Source organism: Tachyglossus aculeatus, chromosome 4 (assembly GCF_015852505.1).
Source record: "Tachyglossus aculeatus isolate mTacAcu1 chromosome 4, mTacAcu1.pri, whole genome shotgun sequence".
NCBI classification, from domain to species: Eukaryota; Metazoa; Chordata; class Mammalia; order Monotremata; family Tachyglossidae; genus Tachyglossus; species Tachyglossus aculeatus.
This window is the reverse complement of record NC_052069.1, coordinates 79800534-79821369: the sequence shown is the minus strand read 5'-3', so window position 1 is coordinate 79821369 and position 20836 is coordinate 79800534. Positions and strand designations below refer to the sequence as shown.

Here is a 20836-nt window from a genome sequence, read left to right as displayed (position 1 = left end):
TTATCAAGAGTATGGTTTTGATATTATATATACATGTTGATTCACTTTGTTAGAATAATTTCTTGAATCAACAGGTTCATATTTAACTTTTATAAAAAGAGATTCAAAACTTAGCAAACAGTGAACGATAAGTAAGTGGCAATTTTTATGGAAATTCTCAGTTGGGAGAACTTTTAAAGGATACAAAAATAGGAAATAACATTTAATAAAATATATTCATTGCCTATTTGAATTTTATAAGAGCGTTGAATAAATAGCAGATAAATTAAAAATATCCCAAATTTAAAAGGAATCAGTAAATAGCATTCTGTGAATTTCTGTATAAATTCAAACATATATATATATAATATACATTTAAATCTATTCATTTAAACTTTATTAAATAGCTGAGCAGAGCCAATAATAATCTTAGATGTGATTAATAACACAAATGTATGATTCAAGCCACACAGAAAAATGACTTTATACTTAATAATTCCTCTAATTCTAAATTTTGTATGAAGGGGCTTTTCAGATCCAAATCTTATTTCTTTTCATTTTAATTTGAGAAACTCTACATCTTGTTTTCTGAAGAATCTTATCTGATTAAGGAGCCAAATATTTTCAGTTGTGGTTCTGGGTAAATTGGAAGGAGTTTTGACTAAGGTTTTTAGATGTGGCACTCAATGTCATGCCATAATAATGTATATAGATTCCATTTACAAATAGCCTGGAGCTCCATTCATTCTTGAGTTTGAGAAGGCAAAAAGTGATGAGGAGTGACCTTCTATCCAAATCTGATACATGCTATGCCAAACAGATCTTCTGGACTGCTTTTGTTAGGTTGGGGCATGGGCATGTCAATTTTAGAGCTGAAACGGGAATACAAGCTGCAACTGTAGAAAGTCAACTTTGTTTCTCTAGGCTCCCCAGAATTTTATCAAAGCTTCTGGGTAAACTGGACGTTTGAGACCAGGCCAGAGACGGATCTGAACTCTGACCCAAAACAGGAACTGTGCCGTTGTGGCTCCCTAGGCTTGCAACTTCATCTAGATACTTTCATTCATTCATTCGCATTTATGCAGCACTGTGTGCAGAGCACTATATTAAGCCCTTGAGAGAGTACAGTATAACAACGAACAGACACATTCCCTGCCCACAGTGAGCTTACACTAGGAAGGGGTAGTTGCTAACTTGGTTACATTTAGGTTGTAGTCCTTTGGCTAGCGTTGGGCTGAGCAGAATTTAGTCATTTACCCAATAACCCACCTCTCTTTTGTACTTTTCCAGGGAAGGGATAAAGGGTTGAGATGGGAACTCGCTCTTTTGGTCCACATCTAATCATACTCTATTGGATATCATGCATGATGTCACCAGTTCCTAAAAGCCAATCTCCTGGAGGCTTCACCCAGTGGTCTGGCATCCAAAGAATTTGCCTGACCTATCAGATGGGTGTAGTCCAACTCTATTCGTGCCTTAAAAAGGAAGCATAAATTTAAGTCCCATTATCTGCTATTAAGAATGAACTGTTACCTGTCTTTTAGAAGGAAAATAACCTGTGCAGCTTAGATAAATTTATATCCTGGGGAATTTTAATTTTGAGAAGAAAAAACTGTTTAACACAAGTCAGCTCGACTGTTCATCCTTGGATAAATCTTCCATCACATATGTGATATTTCTGATTATAGTCATTTCTGCTATAACACAGTGGTTTTGTTCTTGGAAAAACCTGTGTAAGGGGAAAAAGTGTGGTATAGCAACTAGTGATCTAGTGGGAATTTAATGGTAGTCAGATATATGGTTTGAAAATGCTGCTCTGATATTTTTCAGTACAAATTCATATATTGTTATTGCACCCCTCACTATTATAGATTACACATTGTACCCTTGCCACTGGGAAGCAGAAGAGCATCATGCCTTGACTGCCACCATGCATGCACTTATGCACAACTGTTCCTAACTGTACCAATTTGTGGATCACATTATTCCAGAGCAGACACATAGTATTCTCTCATCATTTTATATCCAAGTCACGTAATGAGAGCATGGGTTATAATAGGAGTGATTGTATTGTGAGACCAGACCAGCAGAGTAGGTATCAGAACCTCTGACTGTTCTGTATCAAAAAAAGGCTTTTTAACAATCCAAAATATTTAAATGAAACACAGAATGTGGGAATCAGGACTAGTGATTTTAATCTTTAAACCTACATTGATTTAAAAACATTGTAAAGTGAATGATATACTTTCCTGCAGGTCAGTGAGTGGCATTTTTCTTTTCACGGAAGTTATTTTTGCATATTATTTCACTTTGTTCAACCATGATACATTAAAAAGAACAATACATTTTGGCTTCTGTTAGCCCCCAAATGACTGAAGTGGATTTAAAAGGAACTGGCATGCTAGCTTCCATTATAAAATTTCTGAACTGATTAATGTCTATCTTTCCTTTTCAGATAAAGCTGTGGTATGACAAGGTTGGTCATCAGTTGATAGTTACGATATTGGGAGCAAAGGATCTTCCTTCTAGAGAAGATGGGAGACCAAGGAATCCTTATGTTAAAATTTACTTTCTTCCAGACAGAAGGTAGGAGGACAAGACATAGAAAAACAGTCCCTAAAATTAAGCAGTTAATATTTTCATCAGAATCAGTTTAAAATTCAATATTTTTAATTTTGTGATTAGTATTTATTTTTATATGAAATGTAACAACTTAATGAATTCTAAGAATGCATATGTAAAAAGTTCATACTTAAGAATTATTTTTTAGAATATGGTCTGGGTTAGGTGTTTTTATTTTGGAAGACAAGAAATAGTAAATGTTTTTGGATTATGAACATGTTTGGTGTATGCTACATGAGATAGTGCTTAATTTTATTTTGTGTAAATGTAAAAGGAGAGTAAGGAGTGGTACTAAAACAGTTGGAAATGTGAAATTATGCTGAAAGTTGCATGGCAAAACTTTGTGACCAAACAATTTCTGGTAATGTTATTCTTGAGACCTCTCAAAAAATGGTGTGAGTTCTATTTTGAAAAAATATTTTCAAGATGTAGTATTTTATTAAACATTAGGAACGATAGTGGTCTTTTGCCAAGTTACCTGGTGCATTATTTTTCAGAAGAGAGCAATGCTCTTTTTACTCTTTCATTGTACTGTGTTTTACACACACGTTAAATTTTCCATGGAGTACTATCTCTGCCTTGTGTATGCAGTTTTCACAGATCTTAACCAGAGATGTCCACACCTGACTGAAGAAGTCTAGGGCTCTTGGAGTAGGAGTGGCAATATTAATCTGAGTTAGTGTTACTAGTCAGCCCTGGGCAATGGTCCCTCAAAGGAGGAAATAATAATGGTGGTATTTGTTAAAGCGCTTAGTGTGTGTCAGGCATTGTACTTAGCTCTGGGGTGAATACACGATAATCGGGTTGACACAGTCCCTATCCCACGTAGTGCTCACAGTCCCAGTCCCCATTTTACAGATGAGGTAACTGAGGCCCATAGAAGTAACGTGACTAGCCCAAGGTCACACAACAAACAAGTGGTGGACCAGGTATTAGAACCTACCACCTTCTGACTCCCAGGCCTGTGCTGTAGCCACTATGCAATGTAGAACTCAGCAGTCAATCATAAGTTCAAACTATTAACACCCTGAGGGAATCATCATTCCTATGGCATTTATTAGGCCCTTTTAAGGTAATGGTGGTATTTGTTAAGTGCTTACTATGTGCCAAGCACTGTACAGAGTGCTGAGGAGGATAGAAGATGATCGGGTTGAACATAGAACTCACAGTCTAAGTGGGAGGGAGATCAGGATTTGAATCCCTACTTTCCAGATGAGGAAGCTGAGGCACACAGATGGGAAGTAACTTGCCCAAGGTCACACAGCAGGCATGTGGTGGAGCCAGGATTGGACTCAGGTCTGCTGATTCCCAGGCCCATGGTCTTTCCTCTAGACAACACTGCTTCCTAGTATTATGTGATAGATTAGATGCATGCCTATGAGATTGGACTACTATGCCTATTCTGTGCAATCATTCATTCAGTCAAATGTATTGAGTGCCTACTGTGTGGCAGAGCACTACACTAAGCACTTGGGAAAGCACAATACAACAATAAACAGTGGCATTCCCTGCCCGCAAGGAGGTCACAGTCACAGAGTCACAGTCACAGAGCAAGGAACTCTACACAATCAAGTCTCATCCCTATTTTACAGAGAAGCAGTTGAGGCCCAGAATGGTTTAGTGACTCATCCAAGATCACACAGTAACTCATTGGCAGAGTTGGGATTTAACCCAAACTTTCTCTCAGTTCCATAATCTTTCCACTAGGTAATACACATCCCCCAGCAGCCTACTTACCTTTATCGATAGAAGTTCTGCTCAGTGGCCAAGCATTTTGGTAAACACCTTAGCTATTAGCTATGTATTATGATGTAGCCTGATCTGTGATGTTAATAAACGGATCACTCACAAAATGCAGGTGTTTAAATGGTACCAAAACACCTATCATTAAAAGTTTCTTTACACAATTCATCATCATCAACTGCAGCACCAGACATTCATGTTGTTGACACGAAATCCGTATATTTAACTACATACCTTCCACTAAATGCTGCCCAGAGGATCAATCATCTTTGCATTTTTACCCATACTCATACTTAACCCTTAGGAGAGAAGCGTAATTAGCCAGAAACAATTTTTGAATTTTCCCCTATATGCACTTCACTTTGTGAGATGTCTGAACTCATTTAGGCCACTAGAGAAGTGACCCTTGTTTTAATCTGAGATGAAAAAGGAAACTCTAATAGTACTGTGCTTTCTTGTAATTGATCATTAGTTGGTGCCCAGTTGATTGAACCTTAGATTCATAAATCATGCTGAGTGAGCCTCAACAAAACAACTCAGTGATTCAATGTCAGTGTTGCTTGACTTGAACAAATTAAATCTTGTAAATCTTTAACTACCAAAACATAGCTGAATGAAAGCATAGAATTGGGGGTCAGGAGGTCCACATTTTCATACCAGCTCTGCCATTCCCTTGCCATGTGAATTTGGATTAAGCACTTAAACTCTCTGTACTCTCCCTAGTTCCCTCATCTGTAAAACGGGGATAAAACACTTGATCTGCCTAACTCTTAGATAATGAGCTTTATATGGGCAGGGACTGTGTCTGATCTGATTATTTTGCATCTACCCTAGCACTTGGCACAGAGTTTGACACCTAGTAAGCATTTAATAAATACCATAATAACATGAAGCCACATCTATTAATGAAGTTATAGCCCTCTGGAGTGCATTGCCTAACCCTTTACTCTGCAACTGAAGTCCTAGGATGTACTGAGAAATAGTAGCAGAAATGTCTTGACAGTAATAACTCAATAGAAAATGATCTGCTTGCATGCACACATAATGCATATCAAGCATGGATTTGTAATTTAGAATGATCACACAAAAAAGCTCACCTGGACCAGAAATCATGGTTATCATACAGAAGAGAAGATAGAGCACTGACCTCAGAGTTATAAGGACCTTGGTTCCAATTCCTGGCCCTTCCACTTGTCTGCTGTGTGACCTTGGGCAAGTACTTCACTTCTCTGTGCCTCAGTTACCTCATCTGTAAACTGGGGATTAGGACTGGGACAGGAACTGTGTCCAATCTAATTACCTTGTATCTAGTCCAGCACTTAGAACGGTGCCTGTCACTTAGTAAGTACTTAACAAATACCAATTTAAAAAATAGATTTGAACAAAGAAAGGCAAATGAAGAATCCCACTGGACTCTAAACTTCTTGAGGACAGGGATTGTATATCCTAAGTATCTCTCAAGCACTTAGTACATTCTGCACCCAGTATTCCATAAATGACTGTGAGCCCCATGTGGGACAGGGAATGTGTTGAAGCTGATTTGCTTGTATCCAGCCCAGTACTTAGTACAATGCCTAGCACATAGTAGATGCTTAACAAATACCACTATCGATTGATTTGGTTGTGACTCAGCGTCACATTGAGAATTAAATCCTTGATGGATTCACAAAAATACACTATTAAAGCTTTTCTGTCTCCTTGCCATGAGGTGAGCATTGCTCAGACATCAGGGTTAAGAAGGGATAGATATGTCCTAACAGCAATCAATCAATCAGTCAATCGTATTGAGCGCTTACTGTGTGCAGAGCACTGTACTAAGCGCTTGGGAAGTACAAGTTGGCAACATAGAGAGACAGTCCCTACCCAACAGTGGGCTCACAGTCTAAAAGGGGGAGACAGAGAACAAAACCAAACATACTAACAAAATAAAATAAATAGAATAGATATGTACAAGTAAAATAAATAAATAGAGTAATAAATATGTACAAACATATATACATATATACAGGTGCTGTGGGGAAGGGAAGGAGATAAGATGGGGGAGATGGAGAGGGGGGTGAGGGGGAGAGGAAGGAAGGGGCTCAGTCTTCAGGAAGCAGGAAGGAAGACACTTGTGCTGCTTATAAGGGCCTCATGACAAGGAGACAGAGGTAAAAATAACATCATGCGCTGCAAACAACACGGCAGTCCAAAAAGGAACAATCTTATTGAATGCACAATTCAGTCTGGACTAGACTGAATTGACTAGACTGAATCAGAGAAGCAGCATGGCTTAGTGGGAAGGGCACGGGCTTGGGAGTCAGAGGTTGTGGGTTCTAATCCCAGTACCGCCAGTTATCAGCTGTGTGACTCTGGGCAAGTCACTTAACTTCCCTGTGCCTCAGTTACCTCACTTGTAGACTGGGGATTAAGACTGTGAGCCCCACGTGGGACAAACTGATTACCTTGTAATCTACCCCAGTGCTTAGAACAGTGCTTGGCACATAGTAAGCACTTAATACCATCATTATTACTAGTTACTCTGTATTGATCTTTCCTCTCCCCCTCCCCACCCTTCTCTCACATACACCCACCCACACACTTTCTAGTTGAATTTCACCATCAGTGGCTTCTTTTGAGTAAAGAGGACAGCTGTGTGTGTGTATGTGTGTAATGGGTTTCCTTCCATGTGACAATGTTAGGAAACTGGTTGGTGTTCCCTTTCAGTTGATCTTTGATAATAACAAATACCATCATTATTATCATTATTAAGTGCTTACTATGGGCCAAGCACTGTTCTAAGTGCTGGGGTAGATACAAGGTGATGAGGTTGTCCCATGTGGGGCTCACAGTCTTAATCCCCATTTTACAGATGAGGTAACTGAGGCACAGAGAAGTGAAGTAGCTTGCCCAAGGTCACTCAGCACTCTGACTCCCAAGTCCATGCTCTTTGTCCTCTAACATGCTGCTTATTAGCGGGGCTCCTTTTAAAATAAGTGAATAAGTGTTTGGTTACACTGGCATTGGGGTATTGTAAACTGTGTTACTCAACAAGGAGATTTTACAGAGAATTGCCAAAGTAATGGAATTGTTAGTAGTAGTAGTAGTAGTAGTATCAATAGCATTTATTGAGCAATGCATTCTACTAAGCATTTGGTAGGGATGGGAATCAGCATGGCCCAGTGATTAAGCATGGCCATGGGAGCCAAAGGACCTGGGTTCTAATTCCAGCCCTGCTACTTACCTTTTGTGTGACCTCAGGCAAGTCACTTTTTTATAGTACTTGTTAAACTCTTAGTATGTGCCAGGCACTGTACTAAGCACTGGGATAGATACAAGCTAATCAGGTTAGACATAGTCTGTATCCCACATGGGATTCTCAGTCTTAATCCCCATTTTACAGATGAGGTATATGAGGCACAGAGAAGTGACTTGCCCAAGGTCACACTGTATGTGGTGTAGCTGGGCTTAAAACGGAGGTCCTTCTGATTCCCAGGCCTGTGCTCTGTGCACTAGGCCATCCTGTCTCCCCTTTGAATTATCCAAGTCACTTAACATCCCTGTGCCTTAGTTTCCTCAACTGTGAAATGGGGATGCAATACCTGTTGTGCTTACTCCTTAATAATAATAATAATAATAATAATAATGATTATTATACAAATAATGTATTATTTGTAAAGCACTTACTATATACTAGGCACTATACTAAGCACTAGGGTGGATTACAAAAAAATTAGGGATTCAGTCCCTATTCCATGTGGGGCTCACAGTTTCAATCCCCATTTTACAGGTGAGGTTACTGAGGCACAGAGAAGTGCTTTGCCCCAAGGTCACACAGCAGACAAGTGGTGGAGCCCAGGATTAGAACACATGGCCTTCTGACTCCCAGGCCCATTAGGCCATGCTGCTCCTTAGACTGGGAGCCCCATGTGGAACAGGGACCATATCTGGCCTGATTATCTTGCATCTCCCCCAGCACTTAAAACTGTGTTTGCCACAAAGTAAATGCTTAACAAATGCTATAAAAAATACAAAACAAATGAAAGATTCCCTGTCCACAAAGAGTTTATATCATAATTTGGAGACAGACATGAAAGTGTTTACAGAGTAATCTAAATCATCGAATCAATGTGAATGTACAGTTGAATAAATATATGTACATAAGGAATTAGGTAGAGAAAAGTAGCTACCTAAGTGCCAGAGATTGCTGATAAGTTTTTATGGCATAGGGACTGGAAATTAGTTGGGTAAGGCATGATGGAAATGTGAGTTTTCAGGAAGGTTTTAGATACGGGGAGAACTGTTCTTTCTCAGATTTGGGAAAGGATTTTCAAGCTGGTGGAACAGTCTGAGCAAAGGGGTAGAATTGGGAAAGTCAAAATTGACATATAGGTGGATGCTTCACTAGGGAGCAACAAAAACACCATAATTTATTACTTGCACATGCAATTTATTTTAAAGTCTGTTTGTTGCTCCTGCTAGATTTTAAGCTCTTTGAGGGCAGGTATCTTTTATTTTTAAATGGTCTTTGTTAAGCATTTACTGTGCCTCGCAGCACTAAGTGCTGGGGTGGATACAGGCGAGGCAGGTTGGACAGTCTGTATCCCACATGGGGCTCACAGTCTTAATCTGTTTTACAGATAAGATAACTGGCTCAGAGAAGTTAAGTGACTTTCCCAAGATCACAGCAGACCATTAGCAGAGCCGGGATTAGAACTCAGGTCTTTCTGACTCCCAGACCCATGGTCTTTATCCACTAGACCACACTGCTTTGGTTTACAAACTCTATTGTATTTTCCTAAATGCTTAGTTCTGTGCTAGCCACAGAGTAACTGCTCAGCAATATTGTTGATGGATTTATTGAGCAGATTGAATTTCTGGATGGCCATAAACCCAATATGAGGCATTTTGGCAGACTGCAGAGGGATACAGGGAGCCAGTGAAGGGATTTGAGAAGCAGAGAGATGAGAGCCGAATGACCCTTCCCAGAAATAATCTGTGCAGCTCTGAAGAATATAGATAGGATGGGGAAGAAGTGGGAAGCAGGGAGACCAATGGGGAGCCTGATAAAGTACTCTAGCCTGAATGTGACTAGGGCTTGTACCGAAGTGTTAGCTATCTAGTTGGATACAGGAGATATCGTAGAAGAAGATTAGAAGAATTTGGCAGTAGACCAATTGGATGAATAGAAGAATGAGGAGTCATTTATAATCCTGAGATTACTGGCTTCTCCCAAAGGCAGGATGATGGGCAATTGGCAGGGATAGGAAAGTTAAGATGAGGAGTGGTTTAGAAGGGAAGATGAATAGTTTGGCTTCAGACACATTAAATTTGAGGAGCTAGTGGGACATCCAAAATGGAGATGTCTTGGAGGCATTATGTGGGATTGCAGGTGAGTTGAAAAATCAGGGCTAGAGAGGCAAATTTGCGAATCTCCTCCATTAAGCTAGATTTAGAATAGAGCATATGTGAGAACTCAATAATTGATTGTTCATCAATTACTAGGTAGGAGCATTCATCATTAATCCAAGTAATTTGGAAAAGTTAACTATCCTTCCGAACACACTGTAATTAGCTACACTAATTGGTTTAATATCCTTTGATATATGAATCATTTTTACACCTACAAATGAAACAACCAGGAGACATTAGAGGACTAATAGACCCTGGTGGTGATAAAAACACCTCTGCAGGGGTAAAATCAATTAATGCAGGCCCAATTAAGTTTCAGATATAGTTATTAACCATTGTACATGGTATCTAAGGGTTATTGAGTAGACTTAGTGTGATTCCCATACTGCATAGCTGGAGAGCTACCAGGGCTGCTGCTAGGCTTTTGGGACCCAGATTCGTAGGCACTGATTGCTCTCCCAATCCTTCCAATCTCTAACCCAGCCATGAGAACATTCTATTTTCCTGTGTTCCATAGGGAATCAGTGTGAGGAAAGGAAGGCACAGGCATCCACATTCCACTCTACTCTGTATCACCCCAGACTCCACTGCTGCTGCAGCTACACCAGACCAATCTCAAAGTTAGGCATTTGGGTTGCTTTGTTTGTCAACCTGTGCCTTTACCTTTTTTCTGCTTGTGAGGGTTCTCTGGATCCTCTCTCTCCTCCTTCTGTTTCAGCAAAAGCAGTAGTGGGCTCCCCCTGAACACATTGGCCCCTGAGTTGTAGGCCAAGAGCTGGTTTTCCCCTCCAGTGATGCGTGCGTGTGTGTGTGTGTGTGTGTGTGTGTGTGTGTATTGTACATATGGTGACTGCACTGTTGGGGAGAGGTGAATGGAATAGCAGCTTGGTCTAGTGGATAGAACACAGGCCTGGGAGTCAAAAGGACCTAGGTTCTGATTCCAGCTCTGCCCCTTTGCCTGCTGTGTCCTTGGGCAAATCATTTAACTTCTCTGTACCTCAGTTACCTCACTGGTAAAATGGGGATTAAGTCTGTGAGCCCCATGTGGGACAGGGACTGGGTCCAACCTGATTAGCTTGCATCTACCCCAGTGCTTAAAACAGTGCTTGACACATAGTGCTTAATGAATATGATTCTTATTAGACTCCAGGTAGAATTGAAATGGACAGTGACTGGTTGATTTACAGCCAGAACCACTTGTGTGTGTAGTGCCTAGGTGTGCTGTATTGCTTTTCTGTGCTCCATATGTTTATGTAAGCTCTGGAGACCTTCCTTCTCTTAAACTCACTCGTTTTATGAGGCAGGGGCCACTTTGCTCAAGGGCCCCTCGAGTGAAAAGAATGCAGGAGGGTCAGTCAGCCTGTCATATTTATTGAGTGCTTTCCATGTACAGAGTAGTGTGCTAAACGCTTGGGAGAGTACAATATAACAGAGTTGGCAGATACGTTCCCTGCCCACAATGAGCTTACTGTCTAGGGTAATCAACGTGGCTCAGTGGAAATCAATCAATCAATCGCATTTATTGAGCGCTTACTATGTGCAGAGCACTGTACTAAGCGCTTGGGAAGTACAAATTGGCAACACATAGAGACAGTCCCTACCCAACAGTGGGGTCACAGTCTAAAAGGTGGGCTCACAGTCTTAAAGGAAAGAGCACGGGCTTGGGAGCCAAAGGTCATGGGTTCTAATCCCACCTCCGTGACTTGTCAGCTGTGTGACTTTGGGCAAATCACTTAACTTCTCTGGGCCTCAGTTACTTCATCTGTAAAATGGGGATTAAGGCTGTGAGCCCCTCTTGGGACAACCTGATTACCTTGTATTCCCCACACCCAGCGCTTAGAACAGTGCTTCACACATAGTAAGTGCTTAACAAATGCTGTTATTATTATTATTATTACTGTTATTATTATTATTATTTTAGGGTATCTTAAATAGAGATTTAAGACCAACCCACATATTTTTCTGGCCTATCTTTTTGCCTTGAGTTTAATTAGGTTAGACAGGCTTACCATGTGGAGCCTGTTCCTTAGTGATGGACCAAGCCAACATCTCTTACCCAGTTCCACCAGAAGATGAGAGATCTTTTTTCTCTGTCCTCCCTCCCCGAACTCAATCATTCAGGCAACCTGTAGCATTTATTGAGTAATAATAATAATAATTGTGGTAATTAAGTGCTTACTGTGTGCCAAGCACTATACTAAGTGCTGGGTTGGACACAATCCTTGTCCCATTTGGGGCTCACAGTCTCAATCCCCATTGTACAGATGAGGCAACTGAGGCCCAGTGAGGTGACTTGTCCAAGGTCACACAGCAGGCATGTGGCAGAGCCAGGATTAGAACCCATAACCTTCTAACAGGCCTGTGCTCTCTCCACTAAGCCATACTACTTCTCAGAGCACTGTTCTAAACTCTCCTTTGGGGGACCAAAAGACCTCTGTCATCTTGCCTCCATCCAGAATCACCCTTTACTATTGCAAAAGGTAGTGAGCCAGCCCTTTTGCTTCCTGGGAATTTATTCAATATTTCTAGGAGCTAAAATTCTTTTTTTTCCTCCTTGAAATCAGTCAGCATTATTTATTGAACTGTTTACAATTTACTATTTACTGTTTACAGAGCACTGTATAAGCACTTGAGAGAATACAGTAGAATTAGTAGTCATGACCCCTCCTCTCCAGGAACTTGCAGTTTAATAATGATAATAATAATAATAATGGCATTTATTAAGCACTTAATATGTGCAAAGCACTGTTCTAAGTGCTGGATGAATGAGACAGGTACAAAAAAGTCTAGGTAGGTGGAAGGTGTCTTTAAATAGTATGTGTAACTCAATACATACCCTATGTTTACACCTCAGTGCCTGAGGTGGAACAAAAGTGCTGTGGTCTCAGTTTAGAGAATATAACTTGGAGAAAAACAATTAATCAGGGAAAGCTTTCTGGAGGTTGTGAGATTTCAGAAGGGCTTTGGGGTAAACTGATCTGTGGGAAATGAAGGGAAAGGGAATTTCAGGAAGGTATAGTAAGCAAGGGGCTGGGAGTGGGAGAGAAATTAAGAGTGTGAGTTGGGTTACAGTAGGAGAAATATGTCCCAATTCTTCCAGCTTTTACTATCTGAAAATAGGTTTTGTATGTTTTCCCTTTTAAATCGCAGGTTCCTTGAAGTCAGGAAATATGTGTCCTCTCTTGTACTCGCCTGAGGGTTTAAAACAGTGCATAACCCCTCTTTAGGAACTCAATAAATACCATTGCTGTGTTGATTGAATGAAAGAGACAGAGTGCTGATCGAGTTTCCTAATAATAATAATATTTATTAAGCGCTTACTATGTGCAAAGCACTGTTCTAAGCGCTGGGGAGATTACAAGGTGATCAGGTTGTCCCTCAGGGGGCTCACAGTCTTAATCCCCATTTTACAGATGAGGTAACTGAGGTACAGGGAAGTGAAGTGACTTGCCCAAAGTCACACAGCTGACAAGTGGTGGAGCTGGGATTTGAACCCATGACTTCTGACTCCAAAGCCTGAGCTCTTTCCACTGAGCCACACTGCTTCTCAAGCTTCTTAAGCTAATGGTCAGAAATTTTTACTTGAAAGGAATGAGTAACCATTGAAGGTTTTTGAGAAGTAGGGAGGCATGTATACAGAATAATTTTAGAATTATGATTGGATCAGCAGAGTGAGGTATGGGCTAGAGATGGGAAAGGCTTTAGTCGAGAATACAAAAGTTCTGGAAGATGGATGAAAGCCAACAGGAAGGATGGATGAACAGACTGAAGGTGAGAGTTGTAAGAGGGCAAAGTGTCAAAGATTACATCAAGGTTGTAGACACAGGCAGGAAGGTGGTATTGTCAGTTTATATGGGAAAATTAGGTAGAGGAGTGTATTTAGAAGTTTAGGAGTGGAAATAAGGACTTCAGTTTTAGGTATATTGAGTTTAAGGTGCTGGGGGACATCCAATTGGAGATATCCTTAGAGGAAAGAGGAAAAACCAGATTGCAAAGCAGATGAGGTGGCTTAGAGTCCTGTTCATCTGCCGTCAACTAGAGCATGCAAATTTTGGTGTTGTTACCATTATTGTATTTAGCAATAATAGGAAGCAGTGTTCCTCTGGCTCCTCCGCTTGCCTGCTGTGTATCCTTAGGCAAGTCACTTAACTTCTCTGTGCCTCAGTTTCCTTAACTAAAAAATGGGGATTGAATACCCACTCTCTCTCCTACTTAGACTGTAAGCCCCATTTGGAATAGGGAATTAATTCAGCCTGGTTCACTTATGTCTTACCCTAGTGATAGAGACTTAGTAAGGGCTTAGCAAGTACCATTAAAAAAAATGAAAAAGAGCCCGGGCTTGGGAGTCAGAGGTCATGGGTTCTAATCCCAGCTCCGCCACTTGTCAGCTGTATGACTTTGGGCAAGTTGCTTAACTTCTCTGTACCTGTTACCTCATCTGTCAAATGGGGATTAAGACTGGGAGCCCCACGTGGGACAACCTGATGACCCTGTATCTCCCCCAGCACTTAGAACAGTGTTTGGCACATAGTAAGTGCTTAACAAATACCATCATTATTACTATTATTAATTATTATTATTATTATAAGATGAGGCTAGTGAGATCAATTTGTGAGTCATTTGCATAGAAGTGATAGCTGAACTGTTTAGTACAGGGTGCTGCACATAGTAAGTGCTCAATAAATGCCATTGGTTAATTATGGAAACCTCGGAAGGGGTGAAGCTCACTGAGGGAACCAGATACATAAGCAATAAATATCTTGAAAAATAAGCTGATAAATTTAATGCAGTTATTTCTGCCATAAGACCGTAATTATATTCTTGAAGAATCTCATTTTTATGGGGAAAATTGTATTTCGTTGACCACTGATTCAGTGGGTTAGGAGAAGATGGCTCCAAGATACCACCATGATTGATGTTTTATGATCCAGATTTTGTTATTATGTATAGCATTCCCCTTGCCACTCACAGTATCAAATAGTGCAGTGTTGCAAAAGTTAAAGAACACACAAAGTGCAGAGCAAGAGAGTAAGGCTAAGGCAAAAGCTGGGACACACATAAACCTTAGACCTTGATATAAACACAACAGATTGTCATATACCAAACTGCCTGTGTAACTTGTGGAATGCTTTATACTGGGATAGACCTGTGGCATGGAAGTAACATTCCCTAATTCTTCAGTTGTGTCATATCCAAATCAAGTAATGAAAACGTGGTGGAGCAGAACCAACTGTGTAATCAACACAAATGTTTAGAGTAAACAGTCTGAGCTAAACTTTCAGTGGAGTGATAACATATTTTAAACTTAAAATCAGTTAAGCTTTAGGTATAGAAATAACTATTAGATAACAATTGAAATTTATTTCATAGCATGTTTCATTTTAGTATTTAGCAACTTCACTGAAACTATTATATCATTTGTGATAGAATTTATATTTTGCTTCTGAAAAGGGTTAAGGTCTCAAAATAAGATTGATGAACAAAAAGGTTGGGATTATTAGGTTTTATGAGTAATTGCTATTGCACAGTTATACAAATAAGTGGTGGGAAAACCCATTAATTTTTACGTAATATTTTGCATCAAATCAGTCAATTAATGCTAAATTTGAAAGATGAAACCATCAACAAGACTTGCTATCTGGAAAATATTTGCATGCTGTGAATATTTAACACAAAATAATTCAACCATTTAGAGATTCTCTGCATTTTTAATGATTCCTTTGCAGTGATAAAAACAAAAGAAGGACAAAAACAGTAAAGAAAACATTGGAACCCAAGTGGAATCAAACCTTCATTTATTCTCCGGTTCATCGGAGAGAATTTCGAGAGCGGATGTTGGAGATTACCCTTTGGGATCAAGCTCGAGTTCGAGAGGAAGAAAGTGAATTTTTAGGAGAGGTACCTGTAATCATTTTAGCACTTAACCTATCGTTACTAACACGTTAAAATAGAACCTCCGGCATGGCTCACACCCTTCAGATTACCTTAATAACTGACTATAACATTGCTTTCAAAGGAACAAGATACAAACAAAGCAACCCAATTTTGCTTGTATCCACCCCAGCACTGAAAACAGTGACTGGCACACAGTAAGAGCATAACAAATACCACAATTATTATTATCATTATTGTTATTATTACCTAGCAGCAGGGTTCTAAGGACTGTAGGAATATGCAAGCAACTATATTCTTAATTCCCCAAACTAAACCGTCAGAAGCGATTCCATAGCTATGGATGAAGTAGTGGAAGGTGTCCAAAATTAGTAATAGAGAACACATGAAGTGACCTCCAAGGAACCTGGCTTAATGCTATGAAAATCAATGAGGGGGAAAAATAGTATATTTGCACCACATTCAGTTTGGGGCAGGCCATTCTCCAACTCAACTGATTGAATCATTTTCACTTATTTCTCTGCAGGAGCTTTATTTCATTTCTATAGTATTATTTTATTACCTTGTGGACACTTTCCTGTAATAGTACTTTGTTTAGCACTCATTTCAGTTGCTGGCTGTTCTCCTTTCCCTAGTATCACTGGGAGCAAATTCTGGGGAATGCAAACTTACAATCTCTCTAGGCTATTGCCCTAGCCAATGCCCCCAACTACTCTGCTGAGGTGCTTAAACCTGCTGGCAAAATATAGATGTTGTTTTTCAATTTCAGTACTCAGTCATTCAGATACTGTGTTCTCTACATGACCTTTTTATCTGCATAGAATTCCTAGAAGAAATGCGATTTTTTTTCTTAAACCAATGATTGTTACCGAGAGATGTTCTGTGATATTTGCATTGCTGTAAAATTTCTGCTTTTTGTAACACCGAGGCATGTTGCCATTGTAGATTCTAATTGAATTAGAGACTGCGCTCTTAGATGACGAAGCTCATTGGTACAAACTTCAGACACACGATGTCTCATCATTACCACTTCCTCATCCTTCGCCGTACTTGTCCCGCCGACAGCTACATGGGGAGAGCCCTTCGAGGAGGTTACAGAGTAGGTTCTTGGTGTTTTTATTCTATCGTCTCACAAGAAAGCTTCTCAGTGTTTAATTTTTAATAAAATTTGCAATCTCTTTATAAAATTATAAATTGCCAAATTTATAATGGTTACATAATTTAATAGTCTTTTTCCAATTGCCATTGGGACTTTTAATTTGCTTAAAATGCTATAATTGGGTAGTGCATGAAGCATGCATTCTTTCTCACAACATGTAAGTGTTTTATGGTTGTATTTTAACTGTAAAACCCAAAATGAAGCACAGTAATAATATTTTAAGTAGAGAAAGGTATTCTGTTGACTCCTGGCAGTCACAGTTCTGGATATTTTCAAGGATTATCTGAGTGGATATGGAGCTTTTACCTTCCTGACTCATGTCCCCAGCAAGGATATGCTTGGAAAATTGATGAAAAAGGATTTCCTGCTTCCTCTTTGAATTTTGGGAAGGGAGGAGAAAAAGGAGGGAAAAGTAGTCATCTTTGCTTCATAGGAATGGTTTTCCACACTTCTCTACACCATGGGGGAAATTCCTCCCCAAAAATCTTTGGTTTGTGCTGAGGGAATGCCACATTTTAGCTTACCTAAGGGTTTCCCTTCAGGATTACTCCAAACCTATGGAATAGAAGTACTAGACTAGGGTTGGATGCTCTGATCAGGATATTGTCTTTCTTATCCCTAAGCCTCCTTGGCTAACCTCCTGGGTTGGGGAATGGAGGGAGAGAACTGTAATCCATTCCATCCTTAGAGATCAAACTGTTCTCCTGCATCACCTTCTTTTTTTCCACACCCAGATATATGTGATGAGGCCTAATAACAACCAGAGTAAAAATGTTCATGCTAAGTGTGCATGTTTATATAATATAGTTAATTTAATCAGTTGACTAGCTTCTGGTTAGCACTTTTGACTCAGCATTTAGCACAGTGCTGTGCATGCAGTAAGCGCTCAATTAATACCACTGATGACTCCATTGGCAATGTAAAAAGCCAGTGGTGCCAAATCTGAGCTAGTAGCATATTGACCATTTATTCTTCCATGTTCTATTTGTACCATTCAATCGGATTTGAGTGCCTACTGAGTGCAAAGCACTGTACTAAGTGTTATTTGATCATTTATTCTTCCATGTTCTATTTGTACCATTCAGTTGGATTTGAGCTCTTACTGTGTACAAAGCACTGTACTAAGTGCTTAGCCATTCTTTCTAAGTTACCTTTAGAGATTTTATTTTTACCATCCAAATAATGCAGCCTCAAAATTCTAAAATTATCCATGTGTTTTTACTGGAAAAAACAACAGGGATGGCCTCTTCTTACTTTATAGGCCATTTTGTGGGTTTGCCTGGGGGATAGAGGAAGCATTAGGTTGACATAGCTAAAGGCAGTGAAAGAAGGCTGCCAACTCAGAAATGGTTATTGGAATTGTGTACATGCAGATTCTTTACCAGCTTCCATATAATGCTCATGGAAAGGAGAGTTCTCTCTCTCTTTCTCCCCCTCTCTCCCCATTATGTTCTACATAACAGGAGGAAATGCCATCATCTTGAACATCTGACTGACTGTTCACACAGTGGCACAAGAGTTCCAAACAAGTGGCTCTTGGTTTTATTTCAGTAGAAACAATCATTAAACTCACCTCAGGGGATAAATATTTAATACAGTATGAAATCCTGAATTTGTGAGAGATGTCTGGCCATACTACATTAATTCTATGATTAAAATGGCTTTTTTTGTTCCTTATCCATATTTTTCAATTTCACAAAATTCCAACCTGTGCTTCATTAATATGCTCATGAATGAGTTGTGATTTTTACATAAAAGAAGATATTGTAAATTCGCTTTAAAAAACTCATCTGTTTTATGGTTAACTTCAATAGAAAAATCTCTTCTTTTTGAGATGGGAGCCCAACCAACTTACATTGTAAGCTTTGAATGGGTTCCCAAACAAAGGAGTTGATCAAAGTAAGTATGTGAAATAGCTAGCTTCCTCTTATATCAGTGCTCCTGCATGTGACAAATGTGCGAATGCTCCATATAGTAAATAACACAGCCATGCAAATTAATGGGCCCTCAGACCCAGAGACCTGAAAGAAATTAGCTTGTGGGCTAGTAAGAATTAAAATAACAATTGCAAGCATCCACAGCCCTACTATTGGATTTCTTCAGGCCACCATTGCTCACTGCCATTAGAGGTAGCATCATTATGACACTGGTAAGTGTGGGAAGGGCTGGTGAAAAATTTTGAGATCAGATGGCACAATATTTTTGAATCTCTGAATTGGGATTAATTGTTTTCAGTCACTAAAATGACTCCTCATTGAGGTGATGTTTTAGGTGGTGAAGATTCTCCCATCTTTAGAAAAAATCTTTGATTCATCAGTGAGGAACTTCATGGCATTTCACCATCCATCAGCTTCCTGCAACATGAGAAGCTGCCTTTGAAAATATCTCATCTTCATTAACTCTTTTTATATTCATTCTTTTTTGACTTCCTTCACTTTGCTTAAATAGTCTAAAATTTCAAACTAATTTTCAGGGAAGTTTATTCTTTGTCATCAAAGCCATTACTGTTTTTTCCTGCCTCTTCATTTCAAATTCCCCACTTCCACCACTTCTGTAATGCCCATTCCTTTTGTTATTTCTTCTAGTCTTTCATTGCCTTATCTTACATGGATTTGTTACTTTAACCCCACCATTGTAATTTCAGCAGTCATTCCAAACTCTCCCTTCCCACAACTTTTCTTTTATTTTCAGATTCATGGGCACTAATTCTTAAAAAAAAAATGAGCAGTAACAGTAACACACTGTGACATATCCCAAAATGGTTTCTTAACATTGACACTGAAGCAGATTGAACTTTTTTCCAGCAAGACAAAAATTATGCTCATAAGCAGAATACAAAGCAGACAGGTTGATTAGCCTGCCCCTGAGGTCAGTTGAGGTTTTTCAAGCTCTAGGACCTAGTTTACCTTTAAATATTATGGTTCTCCTACTAAAAGATTCTGGATTTTTAGGTAATTTCCGTAGATATGGTTCGAGTTATCCAGGCCTTGGTGGAATGTCTGGGTCAGTGACAGGCTTTCTGTCTCAGAACAACCCTTGAAGATCTCAGAAGAGCCTTTTCTAAGTACTTATATTTTAGAAAGTCATTACTTAGCATCTTGGAGCGATTTAAATGCTGAGAAAATTCGGGTAGGTTTTCATTTTCTGCACAATTCCGAATTGGCAAGGTGATGATATGAATCATTTGAGAATGAATCTCTGGTGATATTTTTTGGTTTCTCCTTAATGCTTCAGACTCCTCAGAGAGTCTCTTAGGATTGTATTTTTATCAGCACATTATCCAATTATTCCAATTATCCAATTATTCCAATTCCAATTTCTATACCCATTTGCTGCATGAAATTCATGATGGATACTTTATCAAGTGATTTTTTTCACATCATTCTTTTCAGTCTAATCAACACTATAATATGAAAACCTGATTTCGTGTTCACAGTTTGATAAAAATTTTATAGTTTTTCTTTGTGATCTATATAGCTGCATAGACATAGTCACTTCCCTGAGGAATAAAGGCTGGTTTTATTTATTTCACTGTCTATTTCACTCCTGGGGGAAAGACATATTAAGATGGTAAAAATTGTTTAAACCCAATTTTATCAATCCTAAAGTTTACTCCCTAATCAAGGTGGGAATATTATTAACTCTTTCAGAAGACAGAGGGAGTATAAAGTACTTTTCACCTGTGTGCGTAGAGAAGGCAATGCATATAATGATTCCCTAGCGTTGTGCAACGAGTTTAACTTTCAATAGGGGAAACATAGTCACTGGAAGAATAAAGCTCATTTTTTAAATTTTAAGGACTGTTTTATATGCTACTTGCCACCTTAGTCTTTTAAAGTAAGACCACAGGACAATACTGGAACATCTGTATTTTAAGTACTCTTATGTCACTTAATATTAGATTTTTCCTCCTAAAATATTTAATCATTTCAAAATTAAAGTGATATATACAAAGTAATATTCTTTCATATTTCTTAAACCCCATTTTATAGGCATATATACAGGATCTTAACTAGTTTCCTATAGTAACAGAGTTCCTGACACATATTA

At 39.2% G+C, this 20836-nt stretch overlaps 1 protein-coding gene across 45 annotated transcripts in view; it reads left to right on the top strand.

Moving 5' to 3' along the window:
* RIMS2 (regulating synaptic membrane exocytosis 2) overlaps positions 1-20836 on the top strand; it is a 748658-nt gene that overhangs the window by 436500 nt on the left and 291322 nt on the right. For all 45 annotated transcript variants that reach the window (XM_038744900.1, XM_038744915.1, XM_038744888.1 and 42 more), the window contains 3 exons: positions 2435-2565; positions 15462-15633; positions 16573-16726. In XM_038744900.1, coding sequence (XP_038600828.1) covers positions 2435-2565; positions 15462-15633; positions 16573-16726 — 457 coding nt within the window. The remainder of the gene's footprint in view (positions 1-2434; positions 2566-15461; positions 15634-16572; positions 16727-20836) is intronic.